Source organism: Zea mays, chromosome 2 (assembly GCF_902167145.1).
Source record: "Zea mays cultivar B73 chromosome 2, Zm-B73-REFERENCE-NAM-5.0, whole genome shotgun sequence".
Lineage (NCBI taxonomy): Eukaryota > Viridiplantae > Streptophyta > Magnoliopsida > Poales > Poaceae > Zea > Zea mays.
The window spans coordinates 29,306,787-29,326,373 of record NC_050097.1 but is presented as its reverse complement, the minus strand read 5'-3'; the positions used below and the strand labels follow the sequence as shown (position 1 = coordinate 29,326,373).

Below are 19,587 nucleotides of genomic sequence, written 5' to 3'. Positions count from 1 at the left end.
TGCCCGGTAGAATCCGTAGTTCTACCAACTGCTTTCTTTATTATGGTAGTATATCATACCTGTACGAGTAGACTGACGGTTGCTTGCTCTACATTTTATATCGTTGTAATTGCAATTGGTTTTGCACAATAATTTCCAGCAAAAACTCGTTCACGGTTAGCATGTTGATACGTTTCGTTCATCTTCTGAATTCTAAATTCGAGTTGACATCTGATTCGAGGCTCCACAAATGCTCCACTGGTGCACGGTATGTTATCATTCCGTGAGCTATGATGTACGTCAGCGTCCGTTTCCTCGAGGCTCGACCAGTCGAGCTTGAGAAAAATCAAAGCTCCCACCTACCTCGAGACCCAGGACGCGTGGAGAGCGGTGCCAAACCACCATGGCGATCCTGCTCCTCTTGCTCTTCGTTTTGTCCTCAGCTTCAGCTGATGAGTACGGGGAAGAGCTGCTGCAGCGCGCGTGGGGGGAGCGGGATTGGATGGTGAGCGTGCGGCGGCGCATCCACGCGCATCCGGAGCTCGCGTTCCGGGAGCACCGCACCGCAGCCCTCGTCCGCGAGGAGCTCGAGCACCTCGGCCTTCCCGCCCGCGCCGTCGCCGGAACGGGCGTCGTCGCTGATGTAGGTTCCGGGGCGCCCCCCTTCGTGGCGCTCCGCGCCGACATGGACGCGCTCCCGCTCCAGGTCCCTCGCGCTGCCGCCCTTTCTGATGCTTCTCGTGTTCCGCTTGGGTCAGATAGTATCTTATACGGTAGTGTACACTTCTATAATCGGACCTGTTCCGGGGATAAATTAGGATGGCAGCTCCTTTGTTGAACTGACATCATTCTGTTGGCTCTGACTGTAGGAATTAGTGGAGTGGGAGCATAAGAGCAAGGTGGACGGAGTGATGCACGCCTGCGGGCACGATGTCCACACAGCGATGCTTCTGGGAGCAGCAAAGTTACTCAGCCAGCGTAAGGATCAGCTCAAGGTGTGTATAAGATCTCTTCCATGTACGACACAACGAGTTGTTCAAGAATTGTGGTTCTGTGCCTGACCTTTGTTTGAATCATCATATACAATTCTCCTCCAAGAAAAGATTATCTACAGCATATCATTTTAACTGGTGTGGCGATACTTAATATGGACCACTCCTAGAATCATTTCCCCCCTTTTTATTTTCATTTGATGGTTTGTCTTGTATTCTGAAGTCTGAACTGAGGTTGTCTAATTTAGATGATTACTAAAGGCTGAATCCTAAATGAAGTCGCTTCAACTTAAATAAAGTATTTAGTCACATGATTAGATTCTTTGCACTATAACCGAAAATATTTGAAAGTTCCCTTGTATGGTTCACCAATACAGTTCTTTCAGATCATTGTTCTAAATAGCATGACATAGCTTTTTCATAGGGTCTGCCTCATTAATGTCAATTTTAACACTATTGTCTCTAATGATTGGTTCAAGTCACATGCTCAAGGTGGTATTGCTCAAATGATGAAGACAAACTTGTTGCGACTCCTATGAAGATAAAATGAGAAAAAATGGCATATGTGAAGGCTTGGAGACTCAAGGAATACCATAGCATTAAGAGGGATGCAACATGAGTAGTTTGATAAGTGTCAAGTGCTCAAACTAACCGAACCTCGAGAGTTAGCATGAGAGGAACACACAACACTTGATTTTTGGATCGTGGGGCTTGTTCTTGGTTGGGTTGGATAGCCCTTGGAATAAGTTTTTCAAAAGAGTCAAAGATTATCAAAATTGGAGTTCGGAGCTAAAAGTTACGGTGCTTTTGGTAGAGTGTTCTATGCTGTTTTTTTAAAAAAAAGTCCACAAGGGGGGGCCCTACAAACTTTTGGCTTTGCACAACAAATTGGTGACTCGGCAGGAGTTGGCCTTAGTGGTCACCGGCGAGTCACCAATTTGTGGTGCACAGCCAAAAGTTTGTAAAGAGCAAAGAAGACTCATTAGTGGATTGGTGGAAAGTGGTCGCTTTGGACCCGGCCACGAATAGACCTTTGTTGTGTCACTCGTCGGCTTCCACAACCGAGACGTATAATTTACTTTGTGAGGCCTGAACTTTGGTAAAACAAATCAGTGTCTTCTCTATTGGTTTGGCTGTATTTACTTTTACATTGTAATATTTTTGTTTATCTTGATCTACTTGGTTGTGCGTGTTCGTGAATGCAAGTGCTTTGTGACTTGCTATTAGACATCCTCAAACACATCTCTAAGTTTGGTTTGAGCTAAAACTATTTAGGCGTAACTTCACTTTGCTTTGTTCACAAGTCCTAACTTGAACTTTAAATATCCATCGGAAGTTCCAATATTATCTAATCCAATGTGACGTTTGTTCTACATCGTTTTTAGAAACACCTATTGATAGGAATACGATCCCTACCACGGATTGGCCTTAGGTTGTATGAGTGTGAGGGGGCTGGGCGAGGGAGGAAACGCCCACGGCTGTGTTTGGGCGCCGTGGATGCTGGGCGCAGGGAAAGAGGGAGATGGGCTGCTGAACGGAAGAACACAGTGATGAACAGTAGCGCGATGAACAGTGGCGGCTAGGGTTTCTCCTAGCTCCCAGAGGGAAGCTGGAAACTATAATTGTTTCTGCTTAATTCCATATAGGGTGGTGCTTACAATTATTTATACTCCCTTCTAGTACTTATCTAATGAGATCAAATCCCTCTTTTCTCTCTAACAAATCTTATCCCTTAATCTTCTAATCCTTATCCAACTAATCTGCATGTGTAGATCCTTATCCAACTAATTTGCATGTCTATCCGTTGCCTCTGCTGTTATCCGGCGCCTGTAGTGGCGGCCGGTCATAACATCTCTTCCCGCATGCGCAAACAGCTCGTCCTCGAGCTGGAAGTCGGGGTAGAGGCCCCGAAAGTCGTCGAGCGGCTCCCATGTAGCTTCCTCCGGAGATAGGCCCTGCCATTGCACCAAAATGTGCCACGTTCCGCGCCGCTGTTGAGCACGCAGCACCTTCAGCGGCGCCGGTAGTAGTCTGCCATCCTGGACAGGGGGTAACCCCGCACGCTGCTCCGGCGGTTCACCCTTGTGGCGCTTGAGGAGGCCCACATGAAATACGTCGTGCAGGCGGGCTCCCTCTGGTAGCTCCAGTCGGTATGCCACCTTGCCGATGCGCTCCAGGACTCGGAACGGTCCGGCGTAGCGAGGGCCGAGCTTCCCTTTTGCGCGTGGCTCTAGGGACTGCACGGGCCGATGTAGAAGGCGCAGCCACACCCAATCCCCGACAGCCAGCTCCATGTCGCGATGACCAGTGTCGTAGTACCGCTTGGACAGCTGTTGCGCCTGAACGAGGCGCTGCCGGACCTCCGCAAGGATGTTGTCCCGGTCGCGCAGCAACTCCTCCGCCGCTGCCGTCCGTGCGGACCCGGGCTGGTATGGCAGGATCGGCGGTGGGGGCGTCTGTACACCACCTCAAATGGCGTGGCACGGAGGGCGGTGTGGAACGAGGTGTTGTAGCAGTACTCCGCCCAAGAGAGCCAGTCCACCTAGGCCCGAGGTCGATCACCTGTCACACAACGAAGGTACATGGCAATCACCTTGTTGACAACCTCGGACTGGCCATCCGTCTGTGGATGGAACGCCGTGCTCATGCGGAGGGAGACACCGGCGCACTTGAAGAGGTCGCGCCAGACGTGTCCGGTAAACACAGGGTCCCGATCGCTGACGATGGAGGAGGGGAACCCGTGTAACCGGACGACGCCATCGAAGAAGGCCCGCGCAACCGATGCCGTCGTATACGGGTGGCCGAGCGGAATGAAGTGGGAGTACTTGGAGAAGCGATCGACCACCGTGAGGATGACTGATTTGCCGCCCACCTTAGGCAGCCCCTCGATGAAGTCCATGGAGATGTCAGCCCACACCTGGGACGGCACCTGGAGGGGCTGCAACAGCCCCGCCGGCTGCAGGGTCTCTGTCTTGTTCCGCTGGCACGTTGTGCACGTCCGCACCCAATCAGCCACCAAGGTGCGGTCGCCAGGAACGTAGAACTCGGCGCGGAGGCGATGGAGGGTTTTCTGAATACCCTCATGCCCCGCCGAGTGGGCCAGGAGGATGGCCTGATGTCGGAGGTCGCCGTGGTTCGGTACATAGACGCGCGAGCCGTGAAGAAGGAGGCCATCCTCGAGGCGCCATGGGGCGGTCAAGGTACCGTCCTGGAGCTGCTGACACAGGCGGCTGCTGTCCGGGGATGTCGCTGTGGCGCGGCGGATGTCGTCGAGGAAGGCGAACGAAGGCCCAGAGAGGGCCAGGGCTACTGCTGCCACCGGCTCCCCTGCGGATGGCTGGAGTAGCTCGGCATCGCGGCGGGACAGTGCGTCCGCGGCGACATTGAGGCGGCCCGGACGATACTCAACCTCGAAGTCGGAGCCGAAGAGCTTGTTTAGCCACTGGTGCTGGGGCACTGTAGACAGTCGCTGGTCGAGGAGGTACTTCAAGCTGTAGTGGTCAGTGCGGACGGCGAAATGACGACCCCAAAGATAGGGCCGCCAATGGCACCGCCTGAACCAAGCCGATCAGCTCCCGCTAGTAAGCGACAAGCTTGAGGTGTCGCGCCGCAAAGGGACGACTGAAGAACGCCACCGGTCCCGCGCCTTGGTGAAGGACAGCGCCGAAGCCCGCACCGGAGGCGTCACAGTCCACGACGAAGGTCTTCTCGAAGTCAGGCATCTGAAGGACCGGACCCGTGGTCATGGCTGTTTTCAGCTGCTGGAAGGCGGCCTGGGTGTCGTCGTCCCAGGCGAAGGCATCGCGCCGCAGAAGGCGCGTGAGAGGTGCCGCGATGACACCGAAGTCGCGGATGAACTTTCTGTAGTAGCCGGCGAGGCCCAAGAAGCCCCGCAGGCCACGAGCGGAGTGCAGTGCTGGCCACGAGGAGACGGCCTCCACCTTGGCCGCATCCATGGCCACCCCCACGGCGGAGATGACGTGCCCGAGGTATGCCACCGAGCGTGCCCCGAAGGAGCACTTGGAGCGTTTGAGATGTAGCTGGTGGTCGCGCAGGGTGTGGAGGACGATGCTGATGTGCTGGAGGTGTTCTGCCCATGTTTTGCTGTAGATGAGGATGTCATCAAAGAACACAAGCACAGACTTGCGCAAATAGGGGCGGAGGACGTCGTTCATGAGGGCTTGAAAGGTCGCCGGAGCGTTGGAGAGGCCAAACGGCATGACCAAGAACTCATAGTGTCCCTCGTGTGTCCGGAACGCCGTCTTCTCGACATCAGCGGGGTGCATGCGCACCTGGTGGTAGCCCGAGCGCAAGTCGAGCTTGGTGAAGAAGTGGGCGCCATGCAGCTCATCGAGCAACTCATCGACCACTGGAATAGGGAACTTGTCCTTCGATGTCTTGGCATTCAGGGCCCTGTAGTCGATGCAGAACCGCCACGAGTTGTCGGGCTTGCGGACCAGCAAGACCGGGGCAGAGAATGGCGATGTGCTGGGGCGAATGATCCCTTGGGCGAGCATGGCGCTGCACTGACGCTCTAACTCATCCTTCTGGAGCTGGGGGTAACGGTAGGGCCGAACCGCCACCGAGGCCGCCCCCGGAAGAAGATGAATGCGGTGGTCGTAGGGGCGGGCGGGTGGCAGCCCTTGCGGCTCGGCGAAGACCAGCTCAAACTGCCGAAGAAGATCGTCGAGGAGCGGCTGTGTGGGCGTGTTGGACACCACGCACGCAGCCGACTGTGGGGGAACCGCGCCGGGCGCCCCCAGGCCGGACCAAATGATGTGGCGGCCCCCCTTGGTGAAGGACATGGACAGGCGGTCGCAGTCCCAGAGGATCGGCCCCAGCAGCCGCAGGAACTCGAAGCCCAAAATGACGTCGAAGGTGCCGAGGGTGAGGCCGATACAGTCGATGGAAAACTGTTCGGTGCCCACCCGCAGGTCGACGCTCCGCGCCATACCTTGGCACGATATGTTGTCACCGTTGGCCATCTGCACTTTGATGGTGGGGTGTGGTGTGGATGGCAGCTGCAGGCGGCTCATCAGACCCACCGACATGAAGTTGGTGGTGGAGCCGGAGTCGACGAGGGCCACAAGACGGTGGCCATTGATGGAGACGGGCAGCAACATGGCGTTTGGTGTGCGCACCCCTGCCAATGCGTGCAGCGAGACCGTCGGAATGATGGCCGCGGCGCGCGAGGGTGGCTCCTGCTCGGGCGCGATCTGTAGGTCAGCTCCCTCCTCTTGGGGCTCGTCGTCGATGTAGTCGTCGTTCTCCAAGTAGAAGAGGCGGGGACACACGTGCCCACGCACATAGGGCTCATCACAATTGAAACAGAGCCCTTGACGACGTCGTTCCTGCTGCTCGGCCGGCGTAAGCCGACGGAACGGTCGCGCTGGGGCGGTTGTACCTGCTGGTTGCGCTGCAGCGGTTGGCGGAGCAGTCAGCGGACGCGGCGGTGCTGGCAGTCCCGGGCGAGACTGCCGGAACCCGCGCGCTGGAGGCGGAGTGGTTTGCGCCGCTGCACGCTGCTCGAAAGCACGCGCCAAGTACATCGCTGATTGAAGGTCCTGGGGGTCTCGGATGGCCACATCAGCCCGGATGTGGTCGGGGAGGCCGCCGACGAAGAGTTCGGCCTTCTGCTGCGCGTCGAGCTTGCGCGTGTGGCCGAGCATAGCGTTGAAGCGGTCGGCGTAGTCCTGTACCGTCGAGGTGAAGGGCAGGCAGGCAAGTTCGGACAGGCGGGTGCCCCGAACAGGCGGCCCAAACCGAAGGGTACAGACCTCCTTGAAGCGTCCCCACGTTGGCATGCCCTCGTCTTGCTCCAGGGCGTAATTCCAAGTCTGCGCAGTGCCCTTCAGGTGATACGAAGCGAGCCAAGTGCGGTCAGTAACCAGGGTGCGCTGGCCCCGGAAGAACTGCTCGCATTGGTTCAACCAATTTAGGGGGTCAACGCTGCCATCATAGGTGGGGAAGTCGATCTTGTAGTAGCGAGGGGGAGTCTGTGCCGCCTGGCTATAGCCAGGCCAGCAGCGGGCTCGACGACCCCGGAGGAGGCTGTCTGGGTCGTGGGTTCATGGAAGAGGACTCCCTCGACGCCTCCGTAGAAGACCCCCCCCCCCCCCAGAGGCCGGCGCGTGGGGGGATTCAGACTGCACCACCGACGACGTGATGGTCGCCGGAGTAGAGTAGATCGGCGGCTGCAGCACATATGACGGGACTTGCGACGGTGATCGGGGCCACTGCATCAAGTGCAGCGGTACGCCAGGCGCAGCCCCGGTCATGGAGGATGCGGCAGCGGCGGATGTTGGGAGAGATGCGGTGGGCGGCGGCGCAGATGGGCTGGGCGGCAGTGGCATGGGGGTGGAGGCAGGCAGCGGTGGGTTCTGGGCGCCGGTGATGTAGGTATGGATGGAGGAGATGTTCCCCTGCATCGCGATCATGTTTCCCTGCATGACAGCCATGTTCCGTGAGATTTCTTGGACTACTTCAGCGAGGGAATCCAGGGTCAGGGGAACAGATGAGGTGCCTGGCGGCACATAACCGGTGGACGACACCGTGGACGGCACCGCGGCTAATGGCAGCGACGCCGACGCCTGAGAAAGCGACGGCGCTGATGGCGAGGAGGGCAGCGGCGCGGACGGATCGCTGGACATAGCCGATACCAGATTGATAGGAATACGATCCCTACCACGGATTGGCCTTAGGTTGTATGAGTGTGAGGGGGCTGGGCGAGGGAGGAAACGCCCACGGCTGTGTTTGGGCGCCGTGGATGCTGGGCGCAGGGAAAGAGGGAGATGGGCTGCTGAACGTAAGAACACACTGATGAACAGTAGCGCGATGAACAGTGCGGCTAGGGTTTCTCCCAGCTCCCAGAGGGAAGTTGGAAACTATAATTGTTTCTGCTTAATTCCATATAGGGTGGTGCTTACAATTATTTATACTCTCTTCTAGTACTTATCTAATGAGATCAAATCCCTCTTTTCTCTCTAACAAATCTTATCCCTTAATCTTCTAATCCTTATCCAACTAATCTGCATGTGTAGATCCTTATCCAACTAATTTGCATGTCTATCTGTTGCCTCTGCTATTATCCGGCGCCTGTAGTGGCGGCCGATCATAACACCTATTCACCTCTCCTCTAGGCGATATCAAGGCCCTTTCAAGTCACTTCGTCATCCAACTAACTATGATGCCAGAACCTTTTTTTTTGCGGTTGCCGATGTAGATGACGGTGGAAGCATTAAAAAGTTAGAGGTCTGTTTCATTGCATGGGGCATCCGTGCCTGCCCATGGTTTGTCGACTGCTGTATATTCCTGCCAAAGCCACTTCAGCTGCAGTGCCCTACTGAATTTAACCAGATCAATTACATCTAGTCCTCCTAGATCTTTAGTTTGACAAACAATTGGCCCAACAGTGTCCACCATTTTGCGTTGTCATCTCCCTTCCAAAGGAAGGAGCGCTGGATTTTATCAATTTGTTTCTTTGCCCAGCCCATGAATTGCGTTATATCCTTTTATAGCCTTTGGAGGAGGCTATTGCTGAATGGCTTAGCCTACTTCAAAACCTTGCTTCGGATTTTACATGGAGTAATTAATGAAAGTACATTTATTACTGTGAAGGGAACAGTGAGACTCCTTTTTCAACCTGCCGAGGAAAGTGGTGCAGGTGCATCTCATATGATAAGAGAAGGGGTTCTGGACGGTGTTGAAGCCATATTTGCAATGCATGTTGATTATCGTATACCAACTGGTGTAATAGCAGCTCACCCAGGACCTACACAAGCGGCTGTATGTTTCTTCGAAGCAAAAATTGAAGGTAAAAGTGGGATGGCTGAAACCCCACACTTAAATGTGGATCCTGTTGTCGTCACATCATTGGCCATCCTGTCCCTGCAGCAGCTTATTTCTAGAGAAGATGATCCTCTTCACAGCCAAGTATGATACTACTTTTGGTAATAGCATTTTACTTTGCAGATTTCTTTAGCATGCCCTATATAGGGGCACTGCATATAAATCAAGATCACAAACTACAATGAAATAGAAAGATTTTGCTTGTAGACAGCTAACTTTGGTCTGGTTTGGTAGTCCCTTTATGATAGACCAGTAGTATACACTGTTGCTAAAGATCAAGCATTAGCCCGTGCAGTGCAGACTGCAACTGCATAATAATTTTATTTTGGGAAGACATGGTCACGGTGTTGCTGAATTCAAGGATTTCAAGCAGACTTCCTTAGGGGCATTTGGAAACCTATTTTTATTTACTCATGAATTATGTTAAAGAAATCTCAATTAAGGGCATAACAGTCATGTTTACACATGGTACTCAGTTCTACTAGTTTTTTCTCCTGAACATGCATGAGAGCTGCATATCATTATATTAAGAACCCTTACTCATTATAGTTGACAGCGTGTTTGTTTCCTTCGCTGCTAGTGAACAGTAGCGGATCCAGGATTAATCTAACAGGGGGGCTACTAAACAATAGCACACGTTTCACCCTTCATTGCTTGTATGCTTCACAAATCACAGCTATGGTTTTAGCGCACGGTCACAAATCACTGCTTGTCTGCTTTCACAAACCCCTTCTAAGGGCACGTTGCTGCTCGCGGCGGTGCTCCGGGCGGGGCGAGAGGCACTGCGGCGGGCCTCCGGTCGAGCGGCGCCACGGGTTGCGACGGCGGCGGTGCTCCGGCCTCCGGGCGTGGGCGGCTCAGCGGCTGGCAGGCGGCAGCTGGAGCTGCCGAGCTGGAGGGTAGAGCCGTAGAGGGCGGTGGCGGGCACAGCGACACAGACGCCGCTGCGGCCTCGGCGCCACGCGGTACTAGGAACCACAATGCGGCTGCTGCTGCTAGCGGACATGGGGACTGAGACGGAGAGGAGCAGGCGTCCCATGCCGGCTCTCCAGGTCCAGTCGCCGCTTGGCTCTCCTCTCCTCTCTTCGGCTTGGAAATGGGTGGCTGCCTGATCCGATTCAAAAAATTCATCGGCCTCGCCCGCCCCTGGTAGAGGGATGCAGGAGGCTGGTGGCCTGGTGAATCCATCGGCCCCGCCCGCCCCTGGTAGAGGGATGCAGGAGGCTGGTGGCCTGGTGCGTCTGGTGCCTGGTAGTCCGTAGAGGATGGCGGCGGGAGCTGGAGGAGTAGAGGGTGCAGGGCGTATGTGTCTTGGCGGCTAGTAGCATGGACGCGGTAGGCCGGCAGTACTGGGCCTCTTCGTTTTACTGGGCCGCGACCGGGGCTGCAGCCTAGGCAGCCCCGGTCGGAGATCCGCCACTGCTAGTGAACATATATAGTCTGTCTATTCTGGAGTGACTAACCTGAAGGGAATATCAATATTTTTTTTTCTTATATGAATGCTATTGGTCAAAATCTTCTTGTGACAATCACATAAGTCCCATAAAATCTTGTGATGATTTATGTTTATTCTGTTCAGGTGGTCTCGGTTACCTATGTGAAAGCTGGAAAAGCCCTTGATGCTACCCCTAACCTTGTTGAATTTGGAGGTACTTTGAGGAGCCTCACCACTGAAGGCCTTTACTGTCTGCAAAGAAGGGTTAAAGAGGTTAGTAAAATCATGTGTTACGTAATATAGATGTCTTGTAAATGAACTGATACATCTAAAGCATTGATGGTGCAGATGCATTTCCTTTCACAATTGCTTTCAAACTACTTATTCGATGAATGATACTAGTATTATAGATCTGTAACTGCCCCCATGGGCACATAGAAAACACACGGTTCCAGTTAAGTATTATTCTGGTATGCCTGAACACATTTAGCACTCCATGCTTTTCTTAACGTGAGTAGTCCGTGGCAATGTTATTAGTGTTGTCAAAGTTTCATTAGTCTTTCCATTTCGAAAGTAAGTGACGATGCGTAACCAATTCTCAGAATAATGGGTGCTTCCGATAAATAGCTCTGCAATTAATAGGATTCACATATTCAGAAGGAAATGGGAATTCACCCCTTTTCAGGTAGTAGAAGGCCAGGCTGTAGTACATAGACGCAAGGGAGCTGTTGAGATAAATAGTAATGACTACCCAATATACTCTGCTGTTGTGAACGATGAGAAGCTGCATCACCATGTAGAGGATGTTGGCAGACGCTTGCTTGGTCTGGACATGGTGAAGCCTGTAGAGAAGATCATGGCACGCGAAGACTTTGCTTTGTACCAGCAGCTAATTCCCGGTGTTGGCATCGAAATTAAAAACAAGAAAGCTGACTCCGTCACTCAGCTCACCACCCTTATTTCTTCGTTGATGAGGATGTCGTTCCATTCGGTGCTGCTTTGCATAATGCAGTTGCAGAACTTTATCTCTCTCAGGCTTCCGCTCTGTACGAAGGAGGGGACTTGCAGTCGCGTTGACGATCTTGAGTTGAAAAGATGGTTGAAATGTAAACCAACGCCTTTCATTGAATCATATCTGGTGCATTTTCTCTGATAATTGTTTTTTTTCCGAGTAACTTGCTCTGATAACTGATTTGAAAGTAAACATGCATTTTCGGTCAACCGTGATTCTGCCAAATAATTGCGCCCCTGTGTTTCTTGTCCAGAATCTAACTGGCAATCACCATTTTTTCCAGGTGGTAGAAGGGCAGGCGGCTGTGCATAGGTGCAAGGGAGCTGTCGAAATAAAGGTTGAGGACTACCCGGTGTACCCTGCCGTTGTGAACGACGAGAAGCTGCATCGACATGTAGAGGATGTCGGCAGAGGCTTGCTTGGCCCGGGCAAGGTGAGACCAGGGGAAAAGATCATGGCCGGCGAAGACTTCGCTTTCTACCAGCAGCTTGTTCCCGGCGTTATGTTTGGCATCGGCATTAGAAACGAGGAAGCTGGTTCTGTTCACTCGGCTCACAACCCCTATTTCTTCGTCGATGAGGACGTCATTCCTGTTGGGGCTGCTTTGCATGCTGCCATTGCAGAACTGTACTTCACTGACGGCCCCCTCTTTCGACAAAGAAGACTAGTGGTTTCTCGTTCGTGCGGTTGGTCTCGGGTTCAGTAAATATAAATATAGTTTGACATGTACAAATGCATTTAAAAGCTCTTTTTTACAAAATTGTCAGGTTGTTGATTTGGCTTTAATCCGTACTTTCTTCTACAGTATTTTGTCTGGATCAGTCCGAACAGATGGCTTCAGCTGGCCAATCAGATCTGAACATCTGGTCCACCATGCTGATCAGCCGCGCTCCGCGGCCAGTATCAACCTCCAACTATTTTTCCCTCTGTAACCAGAAACACTACACATGTTTCTCAACCCTACAGTGGTCTAGCTATTTTATTCTCTCTTTAAACAGAAACACTGCAAGGTTCCTAACCTTATAGTGGGATTTAGAGCAACTTCACCGGATCGCTTATTATATTATGCATGTCGTATAACATATCTCCTATAAATTGTTTTAGAAGTGTACATCAAAATAAATTTAGATATAAGAGAGTATTTCTGTAGCAGATTATCTCACAATTATTTATATATTTCTTTACAGATGTAGGATAGGAGCTTGTTTCTTTTTCTAAATTTTTTTAGATATATCAGATTAGATAGAATATCTTGTGGAGATGTTCTGAAGTGATGGACGATTTTGTATTAGATTACAATTAACATAATGTTGGGTGAAAATCATATATCTAGCTGACGAGTTTAGTTTATAGGAGTCGCACACCTTGCTCTCAAATAAAACTTGGAGCCTCTGCTTCTCGTCAAATTGGTTAGAGGGATGGGGTTTCCTGAGTTTACTGTTGGGTTTGAACGTAAATGGCTGTGGGTTAGAGCAACTCTAACAAGTACCAAAAATATTGCTCCCAAGATATAGATATTGAGATCTCTTTAAAAGTATTAAATCTAATTAAAAAAGTAGTACTTCAACAGCTTCATATATTCCCTCCTACGCCATATGCGCCGCCAGGAATATCATACATACGTCTGCCATACTATTTATTTTTTCTCTATCAACACTCCACAGCAGTATGTACACAGGAGACATTTATTCGTACCTAGGATTTTCACGAATCAATTTTACTTGACTAGGATTACAAAACACTAGTGACCTTAGGATTAGCTTGACGATCTCGTAGTTGTTCTACTTGGTGCTCCAGAGGTTACGGACTTGGTTCACCATGGACCCGAATTTTTTGTATTTTAGTCATTTTCTTGATAAATGTTCACATTTAGACCCTTAGATGACTTAATCCCGTTTTGGACCCTTTGCTCGGCGCCACAGACCGTGGCGCCGAGGTAACACGGCTCGACGCCACAAATCTTGGCGCCGAGGTACATGGCTTGTGGCCCCTCTACTCTTGGTGATCTTGGTGATCCGATCACCTTCGTGCACCATCTTGAGCACATCCCAAATCTTCTTGTGCTCTTCAATCCTTTCACCTTGGTGTACTCTTTCTTACACAAGGAGGCAATGACTATGTTGGTGGCTTGAGAGTTGAAATGTCGGATTTGGCGGCCTCGTCCGAATCGTAGTCCTTATCTCCAACCTGTGGAGCATATGCATCAAACTCAACAATATCCTAAATACTCTCGTGGAGTGAGATTAGATGATGCCTCATTTTTCACTCCACATAGCATAATCCTCATCATCAAATTGAGACAGTTTTTCTAATGGGATCGAAAGTAATTGCGTGCGTTTAGGAATGCGACGATAATGGAAAGGAATTTGGTTACTCTTTTTGCGCTCTTGGCACTTGGAGGAGGTTGATTCGACGTCCGATGTCGATGGCGCAGAGGAATCAGTCTCGTATTAGACCATTTTCTTCATCATCTTCTTCTTGTCACATTTCTTCTTGTGCGACTTGGTAGAGCCGATAGATTCTTCCTTATGCTTCTTGTGCTTGTGCTTGTAACTGGATGGCTTCATCCCGCCCGATGGCACCTTGTTGGATCCCGACAACTCAGGTTTTCCTCCCGAGGGCACCTTCTCGTCCTTGGCGTGTTCACCCGATATCATTTCGAGTTGTTACACTCTAATGAAGTGTCAGACTTCTATACCAATTGAAAGTCGCTTAGAGGGGGTGAATAAGCGAAACCTGAAAAGTACAAACTTTGAACACAAATTTCACCCAAGGTTAGCGTTAGAACGAGTATTAATGAAATCGGAGTGCGGAAGAGAAGTTCTTCTTGCTATGAGTTTCTCAATCAATACAGATAACTTTGGGAGCCAACTCAAAACGATTGCAAGCAAGAGAACTTTAGAGAGGAGAGAGGGAAGAAGCAAATTATAAAGATTGTAATCAACGCAAAGACACGACGATTTGATTTCCGAGGTTCGAACATACTCCCCGTTGAGGAGTCCACTAAGGACGGATCTCTTTCAACCCTTTCTCTCTCTCAAACGATCATGGAGACCGGTTCAACTTTCTTCTCAATCTTGGGGACACCAAGTCCCATAAGGGCCTCCACACAAAGAATCGGAGCCACTTGCTTCACGTTTACAACAAAGAGAATGGGAGAGAGAATGAGAAACAATCAAAACTCAAATGACCACAAGACCTTGCAGCTCTCAAATGTACTAGCCGTTGTGTCTCTTAAAATATGAATCGATCAAATACGACATGGGAATTGATTTGAATGCTTGGAGATGTTGTACTTAATGTGTAGTAGGTTAGGAAGGGTCTTGTATCTTCAATGTGCTGGTAAGGGTATTTATAGCCCCCAACAACCAAAAGAGTCGTTAGTGCAAAACTGCAAAAACTGCTTTGTCGGGTGGTGCACCGGACCGTGAACAGTGTCGGTCCAGTGCGCCACTAAACCATGAATAGTCCTGACAGGAGATCGTTCTGAATTTGCAAACCGTTGTGAACCGGACGGTCCGGTGCTTCCTGCTCCATTTTACTGATGTTGGCTTATTCGTTACAATTTACATCAGACCGAGTCTGTATGCACCAGACTGGTCCAGTGCACCACACAGTGTTAGGTATGAATTTATTTTGAGTTTTGAATTTAAATTTTAAATTCAAGAAATTGCTTTTTATTTACCTTGATCGAGAAACCGTAATCCCGGATGAGAAACCGTGTTTTCTGGACAGTTTCCATTTTTCCTCGGCAAAATTCATTTTCTTTGGGAAAATTGAATTTTCAAATTTGTCAGAAAATTGAATTCCATCGGGAACCGTATTTTCTTGGCAAAACTTTTCGTTTTTACCAAAAAATTGATTAATTTTAAAAATAAATAAATATGGATTGTATCAGATTACTAAGAAAATCATGTGCTTTTTATCATGTTTTCCCGTTTATATATATATATATATATATATATATATATATATATATATATATATATATATATATATATATATATATATATATATATATATATATTGAAATTTAACGGGATTTGAAAGAAAAATAACGGGAAAACTGTTCCGGGGCTAGGCTTGAAACATAAAAACCGACCGATTTCTCGAGGTTTTGGAAACCTGGATGAAGCGGACATTTGTTCTATTTGGTTAGATAGGTGAGAAGAATGAGGTCATAATATTTGACTAATTGTATTTATATTATTTAAATACAACTAATTGTACACTAGATAATTATACAGTAACACTAATTTTATCATCATAAACACTAACTAGGTGAGTGACCGTGCGTTGCAACGGGAGCATATAATACCACCGTTTGCATTTGAGTCGTCCAATTCAGACATGTTGTAAAGGTCTTGGTGTTCAGTGGAGGCGTTGAGTGCACAACCACTGGCTTGATAACCTCATGCAGAGCTCGTGCAACATCTGGTGGCCCACAATAAAAAGGAACATAATCGTAGCAGTGCACTGGCACAAAAGCAGTATGATAGTATGGAGTAGGAATCATCACTGGATAAAGATTGGGAGTCGTGGCTCCTGGCATCACCGTCCCTGCCTCTCCAACAATTGAACTTGTGGCATCTTAGTCATGTTCCATAGGCTGAGATATCATCACTGGAGATGAAACTGGAACTGAGACCTGAACTATCGAACTGGCGACGAAACCGAAGCGGGCTTCCACAGGCATAAGAGAAAGTACCACAATAGCTAGAGAGACCACAGGTGCAGGCTTGCAGGTAGGGCTACAACAGGTTGTGGATCGTCCAAATGTTGTTGCTCCATTTCTTGTGAAGATGAACGCGAGAGCGAAAGTTGATCAGACGACTAAAAAGAAAAACACGAGAAACTTTCATTAGCAAAGAACGGGTCAAGAAATAAATAAATGTTTTTATGATAATAAGGAGCTCTAACAAAGAATGGGTCAAGAAATAAATAAATGTTTTATGATAATAAGGAGCTCCAACAAAAATGGGGTGCTACATTAATAAAGAACTCGAAACTCTCATACTTTAGTGTCACTATATATTACTCCCGTACCACAGAGAAGGTAACATGTAGTACCCCATTGTAAAACAACTCTAACTATATTCATGATTAGGACATAGTATCAACGAATTCACATTCACCATATAGTTCAACACAAGTTGGTTTTTGTCGGCGTTTCGACCCCGGGGGGTCCCTGGACCGACGAGTGAATTGTCGCCGCGTGTCCCAGTCCAGATGGGTCGGCGCGAGACGGAGCACGAAGGGGGGAAGAAACAGGCAAAGGGGAAACCTGCGGCCTTCGTGTTGCCCTGCGCCCAGGTCGGGTGCGCTTGCAGTAGGGGGTTACAAGCGTTCGCGTGGGAGAGAGAGAGAGCGAGAGCCTTATGCGTCGGCCCGTTCTCCCGCGCGGCCAACCTTCTCGTACGAGAGCCCTGGACCTTCCTTTTATAGGCGCAAGGAGAGGGTCCAGGTGTACAATGGGGGGGGGGGGGGTGGAGCAGTGTGCTAACGTGTCTAGCAGAGAGGAGCTAGAGCCCTAAGTACATGCCGTCGTGGCAGTCGGAGAGGTTTTGGCACCCTGTTCATGTGATGTTGTGGCCGTTGGAGGAGAGCTGGAGCCCTGCGGAAGGATAGCTGTCGGGGCTGTCGAGTCCTTGCTGACGTCTCCTTGCTTCTGTAAGGGGCTGGGAGCCACCGTCGTCATGGAGCACGCGGGGCGCCATCATTATTTGTTTACCGGGGCGAGCCAGATGGGACGCCGGTCTTGTTCCCCGTAGCCTGAGCAAGCTAGGGGTAGGGTAATGATGCCCCCCCCTGTGACGTGGTCGGTCCGAGCCCTAGGTCGGGCGAGGCGGAGGCTCCTCCGAGGTCGAGGTCGAGTCCGTCTTCTGAGGTCGAGGCTGATTCCGACCCCTGGGGTCGGGCGAGGCGGAGTCCGTCTTCCGAGGTCGAGGCGGAGTCCGTCTCCCGAGGTCGAGGTCGAGTCCAAGCCCTGGGTCGGGCGAGGCGGAGACCGTCTTCCGAGGTCGAGGCTGTGTCCGAGCCCTGGGGTCGGGCGAGGCGGAGTCCGTCGTCCAGCGTCGAGGTCGAGTCCGAGCCCTGGGGTCGGGCGAGGCGGAGCTTCCTATGGCGCCCGAGGCTGGACTTAGCTGCTGTCAGCCTCACTCTGTCGAGTGGCACAGCAGTCGGAGCGACGCAGGCGGCGCTGTTTTCTTGTCAGGTCGGTCAGTGGAGCGGCAAAGTGACTGCGATCACTTCGGCTCTGTCGACTGAAGAGCGCGCGTCAGGATAAGGCGTCAGGCGATCCTTGCATTAAATGCTCCTGCGATACGGTCGGTTGGCGTGGTGATCTGGCCAAGGTTGCTTCTCTGTGAAGACTGGGCCTCGGGCGAGCCGAAGGTGTGTCCGTTGCTTGAGGGGGCCCTCGGGCGAGACGTGAATCCTCCGGGGTCGGCTGTCTTTGCCCGAGGCTGGGCTCGGGTGAGGCGAGATCATGTCCCTTGAGTGGACTGAGCCTTGACCTTAATCGCGCCCATCAGCCCTTTGCAGCTTTGTGCTGATGGGGGTTACCAGCTGAGATTAGGAGTCTTGGGGGTACCCCTAATTATGGTCCCCGACAGTAGCCCCCGAGCCTTGAAGGGAGTGTTGATACTCGCTTGGAGGCTTTTGTCGCACTTTTTTGCAAGGGGACCGGCCTTTCTCGGTTGTGTTTCGTTCCGGTGGGTGCGCGCGAGCGCACCCGTCGGGTGTAGCCCCCGAGGCCTCGGAGGAGTGGTTTGACTCCTTCGAGGTCTTAGCATGTTTCGTGATGCTTCGGCCGGTCTGGTTGTTCCCTCATGCGAACTGGCCGTAGCCCGGGTGTATAGTCGAGTCCCAAGTTCTCGGGCTGGTATGTTGACGCTGTCAATGGTTTGGCCGGAGCCGGGTGAAAGCCGCCTAGAGGGGGGGGGGGTGAATAGGGCGAATCTGAAATTTACAAACTTAATCACAACTACAAGCCGGGTTAGCGTTAGAAATATAATTGAGTCCGAGAGAGAGGGTGCAAAACAAATTGCAAGCGAATAAAGAGTGCGACACGCGGATTTGTTTTACCGAGGTTCGGTTCTTGCGAACCTACTCCCCGTTGAGGTGGTCACAAAGACCGGGTCTCTTTCAACCCTTTCCCTCTCTCAAACGGTCCCTCGGACCGAGTGAGCTTTTCTTCTCAATCAATTGGAACACAAAGTTCCCACAAGGACCACCACACGATTGGTGTCTCTTGCCTCAATTACAAGTGAGTTTGATCTCAAGAAAGAATGAGAAAGAAAGCAATCCAAGCGCAAGAGCTCAAAAGAACACAACAAATCTCTCTCACTTATCACTAAAGCTTTGTGTGGAATTGGGAGAGGATTTGATTACTTGGGTGTGTCTAGAATTGAATGCTAGAGCTCTTGTAAGTAGTTGGAAGGTGGAAAACTTGGATGACTTGAATGTGGGGGTGGTTGGGGTATTTATAGCCCCAACCACCAAACTAGCCGTTTGGTGGAGGCTGCTGTCGCATGGCGCACCGGACAGTTCGGTGCGCCACCGGACACTGTCCGGTGCGCCAGCCACGTCACCAGGCTGTTGGGTTCCGACCGTTGGAGCTCTGACGTGTGGGCCCGCCTGGCTGTCCGGTGGTGCACTGGACAAGTCCTGTAGACTGTCCGGTGTGCCACCCGTGCGTGCTCTGCTCCTCTGCGCGCGCTGGCGCGCATTTAATGCGTTGCAGTCGACCGTTGGCGCGAAGTAGTCGTTGCTCCGCTGGCTCACCGGACAGTCCGGTGTGCACCGGACATGTCCGGTGAATTATAGCGGAGCGGAAATCCGAAGCTGGCGAGTTCAGAGCCTCTCTCCTCTGGAGCACCGGACACTGTTCGGTGGTGCACCGGATAGTCCGGTGAATTATAGTGAGGCGTCTCTGAGAATTCCCGAAGATGCGAAGTTTGGCTTGACGTCCCCTGGTGCACCGGACACTGTCCGGTGGCACACCGGACAGTCCGGTGCGCCAGACCAGGGAGCACTTCGGTTATCCCTTGCTCTTTTGTTGAACCCTTTTCTTGGTCTTTTTATTGGCTTAGTGTGAACCTTTGGCACATGTTTAACTTATAGACTAGAGCAAACTAGTTAGTCCAATTATTTGTGTTGGGCAATTCAACCACCAAAATCAATTAGGAAATAGGTGTAAGCCTAATTCCCTTTCAATCTCCCCCTTTTTGGTGATTGATGCCAACACAAACCAAAGCAGATATAGAAGTGCATAATTGAACTAGTTTGCATAATGTAAGTGCAGAGGTTACTTGGAATTG

General features: G+C 51.0%; 1 protein-coding gene across 1 annotated transcript; it reads left to right on the top strand.

Moving 5' to 3' along the window:
* The first annotated feature begins 215 nt into the window (after window positions 1-215).
* On the top strand, window positions 216-12,250 carry LOC100284479 (IAA-amino acid hydrolase ILR1-like 3). Its single transcript, NM_001365996.1, has 5 exons — window positions 216-685; window positions 849-974; window positions 8,589-8,903; window positions 10,399-10,527; window positions 11,550-12,250. Exons 1-5 carry the CDS (start codon window positions 383-385, stop codon window positions 11,970-11,972), a joined length of 1,296 nt encoding a protein of 431 aa, NP_001352925.1. The 5' UTR covers window positions 216-382; the 3' UTR covers window positions 11,973-12,250.
* Window positions 12,251-19,587: the final 7,337 nt, after the last annotated feature.